Source organism: Crinia signifera, chromosome 4 (genome assembly GCF_055691185.1).
Source record: "Crinia signifera chromosome 4, ASM5569118v1, whole genome shotgun sequence".
NCBI classification, from domain to species: Eukaryota; Metazoa; Chordata; class Amphibia; order Anura; family Myobatrachidae; genus Crinia; species Crinia signifera.
The window spans coordinates 240,004,379-240,013,027 of NC_139220.1; the positions used below are offsets into that span (position 1 = coordinate 240,004,379).

An 8,649-nucleotide genomic window follows, 5' to 3' on the forward strand; every position below is an offset into this window, starting at 1 on the left:
CAGTGCTCTGAATACAGCCAGGTTCTGCCACTGTCAGTGGCTGTCGCTTCTGCCTGGCGGCAGCTGTCCACCGTTTTCCGCGAGCATGTATTCCACCTTGTGAATGAGCATGTAATCCCACATGGCAACGAGCATGGAATCCTTGGCAATGAGCATGTAGATAAGCAGCACTTATGTAGCATAATTTTGAATAGGCATTATGGTGTTTGGCATAATACATAATGGACATAATGGTGTGTAACCGTGTAATGGACATTATGGTGTGAATGTTTAATGCGCGCCTTTGGTGGACAAAGTCCCTGTTTATGAAGCTTATTGTGAATTTTGGCTTAATCTGTGTGGCATTATGTGAATTTTGGCTCAATCCATGTGGCATTATGTGAATTTTGGCTCATTCTATTTGGCATCATGTGTAAGGGACAAGTATAATGGGGTCTAGTATTTTGTTGCATAATGTGTAGAAGTTGTATATGGTGTATACACTCAAGGACACGCCACCTGTTGAGTGGCCACACCCCCATTTCCGGAGCACACAACTACATCCTTCACTTTTGTCTCCATGGTGGGCCTGCGTACTTTAAATGCCAGGGCCTATTTTTAATCCTATTCCGACCCTCTCTCTGCCACTCTCATAGAATGTACACTGGCACCACTAACACGCCCCTCCACCCCCTAAACCATCTTTTATCATGGTGCCCCCCCTGTCATTTTATCCTGGATCCGCCCTTGTGTGGCTGTGTTGTTGAAAAGTGCCAAAAACTACAATGGTTATTGCTCGTGTAATGTAGAAATGTCTTTGGTCATGTCTAGTAGAAATGTTCTCATATCTGGCTCTGGTTTCTCCTGTCATTCTGCAGTGTGTGAAGAAGGATTTTTCCTGCATCAGAAGACCTGTGTGAAGTCCTGTCCACCTGGGTTTACATCCAGTGTCCAACGTATCCAGTACACACTTGAGAACAGTATAGAGACTCTCCTGGCCAATGTTTGTGTAGCATGCCATACTTCATGCTTTACCTGCAAGGGCATTACTGCAAATGACTGCCTCACCTGCCCTGCGCACTCACACTACAACTCGCTAGACTTATCTTGCTCACACCAGGTTCAGATTAGCAGAGAATCTCCACCATTGAAAGAGCTGGAAGAAGATACGTCTGTGGTGTCCTCGAACTTGCCCATCATTGTGGCCAGCCTCAGCTGCATCATGATAGTCATGATCTTCGTTGGTGTGTTTTTGTTCCTTCAAGTGCGTTCTGGAGTAATACTGGGCAGGAGAAAGTTGTATATGTTGGACAGTGGGATCATCTCTTATAAAGGCATCCCATCTGAAATGTGGCGTGAAGAAGGATTCTCAGAGTCTGACGTAGAAGAGTTTGATGCTCACACCGAGAGAACTGCTTTTATAAAGCAACAGAGTGCCCTTTGATGCTGATTATGGTTTTGTTGCCCCAAAAACATTGTACCATGATACAGACTCCATTTAGGTTTTCCTTCAACACTGGACCAGTCCGTATAGATACTGAAATAAATCAGCTTTGTGATTATGATTCCATCCAGGGATTTGATTAATGCCCAGGAAACCTCTAACTTTTTTTTTTTTTTTTTTTTGTCTTGTCTTTTTGTAAAATGTTTGTAGGGTTTTTTGGCTTTTTTTTCATTTTCTTACACTTACTGTTTTTCAATCACTACATATTTCCCAAGACTGTTTTAAACTTAGTGCCTACCATATCTCTGTACTCATCTCTATTTTATTCTTTTTGTCTGTAGAAGCGGTTGTCAAATAACCCTTTCAGTGTCAGAGTGAGCTAAGAGTTTTCATAATTTTAGACCGATTTGAGGTGCCTTGGAAGCATTGGAAACAAATGGCTTCACAGACAGGAATTCATTAGGTTGGTAACCATTTTACAATGATTCACTGGTAAAGTTGAAGCATAGGATTGGTAATATGAACCCGAAGGTCATGTCTCTTACACTAATAAGAAAAACTGCTTAGGGTTGGAAGAGACGCATGTCAGTCCACATGGTGTGAAACTTTAACTTCTTTCTATTGCAGATGTACACATGACTGCATTTTGAAATAACACATTTATAGATTCTTATTAAGACTCATTTTTTAGAATTTTCAAAATGGATTCTGTGTACAACACTACGTTAGAGCAGTGCACTCTGGGAACTCATGCTGTGCTTGTGTCACACCTTGTCACATACTCACAGAAACTGTGCTAAAACTTTACTTATTTTAACAATTGTAAATCTAACTTTAGAGTTAAGTTGTCAAAGTGTCTGATCTGTAAAACCCAGAGCTTCTGATCTTGGTTATGCCCCATTTTTAAAAGGGTGGTGCTTTTACTAGCAATGCATGGCTGTAAAAAGCATTGCCCTTTTAACTATTGGGTATAAACACAATTAAAGTGCCTGGTTGCTTCATTAGTAAACCCCTGAGTGAAGAAATGGAATCGCACACTTAAAGGGCACCACACAGCCCTATTAAAAAGATAAAGAGATGGAATTTATGGAAACATATTATCCAGAAAGCCCTGACACTGGAAAAAAATAAAATGTTAAGCATGACGCTTGGAGATCACAATATCCCCCTAAACTCCCTATACACCACTTACTGTTTCAGAGTTCATTTTAGTTTGGATCTTCTGATTATTATTATAATTATTTTTTTTTTGGGGTGGGGGGGGCACATCACGCCTTAAATATTTCAGTCACCTGCACTCCCTCCAGAGTAGGTCCTGTATCTGTATTACAATTTGCTTTAGTGAGCAAAATATACTGAGGTTTTAGATTTTCTGTGTTTTAATAGAAAAAAAAAGGAAAGGGTTAGAGGAACATCTGTGTAGTAGTTTAGTTTTTTTTTGGGTGCAAATGAATGAATTGGTGGTTTGCTAACCTTTCGACCTATAGTTCTCCACTGAATAATGTTACACTTTACGGGATTGGTCATGTAACCCTTGTGAAGGACACGTTACGGGATTGGTCATGTAACCCTTGTGAAGGTTTTCATAAAGATCATTCATACGCAGGCTTTCTACCATATAGGACAGTCATCTGTTTTTAGGAACATATGTATCTACCAGAGAGTCAAAATCCTAAAACCTTGGTGCTACATTGATTTTCTCTAATTAGCATAGGACAAAAAAACATTATGTATTGTAGATTATTGTGTGGTTGCTACAGCAATCAATATTGTCAGACATTCCTATCCATAGACAGAAGAAGCATCAGTGGCAGCTTCGGGCTATAAGGGAGGTTCAATATTTTATAGATTTCTTATATGATTGTCTGAATCTCGGTGTTTGAGATGGGTGTTGCTATGGTGATGACAGCATGTAATATACAGACTGTGAGCATCTGAGTTATTCTCACACAGGAGAACTGGTCAACGCCACACGTTGTACACCACTGAGCTGGGTGTCTGTAACAACAACAACTGCTTTAAACAGATTTCTTTGCTATGCATGTGCTCGGTGGACTTCCCTATTTGCTATAAAGCAGTGGTTCTCAATCTCCATCCCCAAGTACAGTGCATGTGTTCCAGCTCACCTGGCAGGTGCACTCATTATTCACTGACACATTTTAAAAGATCGCGAAAAATGATAAAACTAAGGAAATACATTTGATGTGCATTAATTTAAGCATTGCTGCTGCCTTCCATGTTACTTATTATGCATCACTATAAAACTTGTGCTTCCTGTGCTGCAAATAATGTCGCAGTCTGTATTCCCAATGTTTGTTTGTTTGTTTGTTTGTATTGAACACTAGGAGGAAACCATATTTGGTAGTGAGGTGCAGGTGGGTGGTTTTCTGTCCGTACCCCAGCATCTTATAATAAACAGTCTGTACATAAAGCATCCCTGCAGGTCTATTGCTTACACCTGCATTGTTTAGCTGTTACAAATGTAGACTGGCAATAACCCATTATCAGGAAGAGAGACTTGTAAGAAGGTCATTGGGGTATAACGGCATGATTGTAGCTAGTGCTATGCAGCCTACGGTACGTGCTCACTTATTTTAGTCTTTATTCCTGTACCCAGATAGCTAAACAATCCTGTCTAATGACTTAGAAACCACACTGAGTTGTTTTGTTAGCTCCCTTAGGGCCGACTAGTCATCTTGAAAAGAAAAAAACAATGACCAAATCCAGAGCCCTTGACATTTGTACATTTTGTCACCTCTAATTGCTTTGTTTAAACATATATAGTTTCAAATGTGAGAAAACATTGATCATTTAGGTTAATCATTGTGCTCTGAGAGAACACGCTGTGCTACTGAGGAACTGAAGGGCTTTTACCCTCCCACAGTAATATTTTATTGTAAAGGTTTTGTGCTGTTCGTTTGCTGTGGATCTGTGTGCGAGTGGACTAATTAATTTCTCACATTGGGCCTGATTCAGTATGCAAATGAGGCCAGTGCTGCAGCTGATGGGCTATCTATTGATACACCCACCTACTGCAGATCTTATTTGCTGTGGTGCGCACACCCACAACATTCATTAGTGATCAAAATATCTGTTGGAACTTGGCCGTCTGGGTCATAGGGGCTGTATCTTCTGATGCAGTCCCTGAAACTAACACACCCACTTACTCGAGTCACCCGGAAAAACTATGCGCGTTGCATTGATCCACCCGCAGTTGCAATCTATTAGTCAGCGGTTACCATCCTATAACACGTGTAGTGCCAACTACATTTCACAGTAGGTTGTCATTTGGATATTCTCTTCACCTATACACAGCCATATAGGCCGAGTAGTGCCCAATGGTATTTGGAGAGCTCACTGGCACCACATGTGATTCGTTGTGCTTCATGCTTTAATGATACAACTTGCTCCTCGTTAATTGATAGGTAAATGTTTACACCCATGTCTAATAAACAATCTGCAAAATGGCAAATTAGATCAGATGATACAAAGGGATAATCCCCAACCATGTGCTCCAATGTGTACTATGCCCCATAATGAGAACTCTGTCAGGGAAAATCTTTGTAAGTGGATTTGTTGCAGACTGGTTAATGTTGACATTATTTCATGTGGCTAATATTATCCAGACTGTAATACAACATTAAAAATAATTAACAATATTTCTGCTTAGTTAGAACAGAAATACCATAGGTTCCGTTTCTTTATGTAGAGTTGTCCTCCTGTAGTGCCACTATCAGACATTTGACCCTGGAATTTGCGAGGTCTAGAAAACCATCAGATTTTCGGGTCTCTGGTCGTGAAGCCGGGAGTTAGTTATAGGTTGTTTCCTTTCACACATCCAGAAATCCCAGATTGAGGAGCATTCACGTGCAAAACGCTGGGATATAGCTGCACAGGTGAAAGGGTTATAAATCTGCTATCTGATTCTGTGTATCCAACATTACAGGGCTGGCTGGTTGCTAATGAACATAGTTCAATGTGGCAAGAGGTTCCCTTTCCCTCCAATATTAGATAAGGGACTTGTATCTCGGTTTGCCATAATCTCTCTAATCCAGAACACCTTTGATTTACTGAGGTTTTGTGCCTGGCTAAATTCAAGTCTGCGTTTCATCTGGTTTTATTCAGCCACATAACCTGTGTAAATCATTTCTGATATGGCAGCAACAGGCTGAGTTGCGCGTTTCCTCCTGCCTGCATTGTATGGAGCTCCAAGTGTATTGTTAATATTACAAAATGCACAGTCTTATGTACTTTTCATTGGATGTTCTTGTCATCATACTTTGCTGTTTTAATACATTGCTGGCGGCAAAAATAAGGCCCCTGCTTTCACTATCTACATCCGCTTTAAGTCCCATCTAGCTGGTCAGGAAACACCTGGTCTAAATTATGATCCAGAAGGAACTGAAATATCCTGTTCTAGTGGTAGCAACCTTTGCCGAGTTCCAAGTTTTATTAACTGTTCTCACGCTGAAAAGAATTGGCACATTCTGCTTAGTGTTCACATGACACAAACTCCTTAGAGTATGCTACCCTTCGTTTCCATGGCAAATAACATCTTCACCTCAGAAAATCTGTTTCTGTAGTCTATGGAACCTGAAGTCACATTTAATCGTTTGACAGAAGAGGGGATGGTTAGTCCTAGTGTGCATTGGTGACACAGAAAAGCCTGCTACATTTTGAACAACATTTTTTTTAATGTTCGATCTTGATATTTCTGGGTGTTTTTTCTTTTACATATAATTTCAACGCCTGTTAGATACTTAAGATAACTGTTCGATATCCTGTCTTTGAGTCTGCAGGACACGCGAGAGTCTCAGATGTTGTAAATTGCATTTATCTAGAAATAAGTTATGAAATAAAATTAAGGGTGATATGACACCCCCTGAGTTTTTATATATAGCCATTAAAGAAGCCATTTTTAGGAATATTGCCTCCCTAATTATGGTTCCTGGGTGTAGTAGTAGTCCTGTGTGGTGCACAGCGGTGACGAAATAGGGTTTTTAAAATACCAAATCTGCCACTGAAAGGGTTAATTGTTTGATTAATCTGAAATTAATCTTTCTGAAAACCTGCTATAAATCCATATCTGTATTCAAAAAGAAAAGGTGTTGATTTTGTGGACACTATTCACAGGCTGCGGATAGTGATTTTATGTTTAAACTGTATGTAAACTCCTTTGTTCTCATCATGACTTGCTTTTAGCAGTATTTGATGTCTAGGTAGTTTTTTGTTTTGTTTTTAGCATCTTCATCCTGTCATAAAACACCGATTTTTAAGGAATCGTAACCCAATTACGTGCCTTCTCCCTATTTCTGCTATGATTTATTAGAAATGTCACAGCTTGTCTGCAGTTTTCAGCACCAGTCTGTGGTTCGAGGACAGCATCATCACAAAATGGTCGCTACACAAGCAATAAAATGGTGTTCTCTGCTAGGACAGTTGTGTGATGCGGGCATGCCTTTTTATAACGTTACCCTAAGAATGTCCATCACGTGTTGCATGGGGACTTACAAAGGTCTGGAGACATCCTTCAAAGGTTTCTTTTTTTCCTACAGTAATATGACACAGTTTGCAGAGCAGCTCTGCTTGTTCTGAAATGGAGTCAGATACGCTGAAGTTCTGCAGCCAGTGCTGCAATATAAGACTATTTATATAATCCTCTCTTGTAAATTGGAAAAGAATCTGCTTTCTATAGGAATTGGACACCTGTACTTAGGAATCTGAATCTTCTGTATGTGCAAATGGACAATTTATAATGTATGGAGAGAAAATAAAATGGAAAACTATTTTTGTATAATTTTTTTTGTGCACCGTACCTTTTCTTGTAATTTAAGCAATAAAATTGCTTCTGATGATTTATTTTTTTCTTATTTAATGGATGTGGATATAATGTTGACTAGAAAGATTTAAAGTTATTAAATATTCAAAAACTATGCAACTTGATTGAAGTGTCTGTGTATTATTTATTAGGGACATGTTTTTTTCCTAACCGAGGACAAGTTACAGGTACAAGTATAACACCCAATTTGGGTCATATTTACTATAACCGTACTGGAAGTAATTTATTCCAAATTATAACTGCTATATTTAAAAATAAATTATTTGTAGGGAATAACGCATTGGCATTTCAGCATGACTGTCTAAATAAAAATAATACAGTAGGACAGGCCTGGACAATCTGTGGCACTAAAACAGTTGTAAAATTACAAGTTTCAGCATGCCCTGCAACAGTTTTGCTATTGGGGAATGCTTTTACCATGGCAGGGCATGCCAGGATGTGTAGTTGGACAACAATTGAAGAGCCACAGGCTGGCCAGGACTGAAAACTATCCCAATTGGAAAGCGCAACGGAATAAGCTGCGCTATATAAGAAACTGTTAATAAATAATAATAAAATAATTGAAAAATAATTACCATGATAGGTTCTCCATTTTACAGCCGGGGGAACCACAGGTAGATTTTTGAATGGTGGCCAGCCTTCAAAAATCGAAAGACATCGCCTGCCGATTTGTGGCCCCAAACATAGTATTTATGGAGTACTGGTTAGGAAACTGCTTTTGGTGTCGACCTGTTTTGCGGGGGAAAAAAATTAGATAGAAACCCCAGGGCTTCTGCTGGCTCCCAAAGAGGAGTGTGGATGGGGAATCTGCCGATCAAAACCACACTTCAGGAGGGGAGTTGCACCTGAATTTTAAATGCAATATGTAGATTCCGTAAAAGGAAAGGCTTTAGATCAATATATTCTTTAAAGTCATTCATCCTCTTGGAAAATTATGGATGCATAATGATGGATGAAATACAAGCTAGAGAGTGTATAGTGACTTATCAACAGCAGCTGGTATGAGGGTTGTCAGTTCTCTTTAAAAGTAAAGAATACACATATGGATACACATTTAATATACTGTGTGTGTGTGTGTGTGTGTGTGTGTGTGTATATATGTGTAATCAGATTATTGCCACCATGCTTTTTGTTAAATGGTCCCTTTTGGACTAGAGGCTTCTCCAATAATTGAGAATATACAGTGTTATTAAGGCAGAGAGGGTTTTTTTTTATTCAATTTATGCACGCTCCGTTTGCAACAAATTAACATCCAAGACCTCTTCATCTCTCACAACTTCAACTTGCTGGCTATTACAGAAACCAGGCTCAGGTACAGCCTCACCTGCAGCATTGTCACATGGTGGTTTCGACTTCACTCACACCTCCAGGCCTGGTGACTGTAAAG

General features: G+C 39.5%; 1 protein-coding gene across 1 annotated transcript in view; it reads left to right on the plus strand.

Annotated features, from left to right (window-relative positions):
• Positions 1-7,366, plus strand: part of FURIN (furin, paired basic amino acid cleaving enzyme) — a 182,101-nt gene extending 174,735 nt beyond the window's left edge. The window contains exon 16 of the mRNA XM_083184108.1: positions 858-7,366. Coding sequence (XP_083040234.1) covers positions 858-1,423 — 566 coding nt within the window. The 3' untranslated portion in view covers positions 1,424-7,366. The remainder of the gene's footprint in view (positions 1-857) is intronic.
• The last annotated feature ends 1,283 nt before the right edge of the window (positions 7,367-8,649 follow it).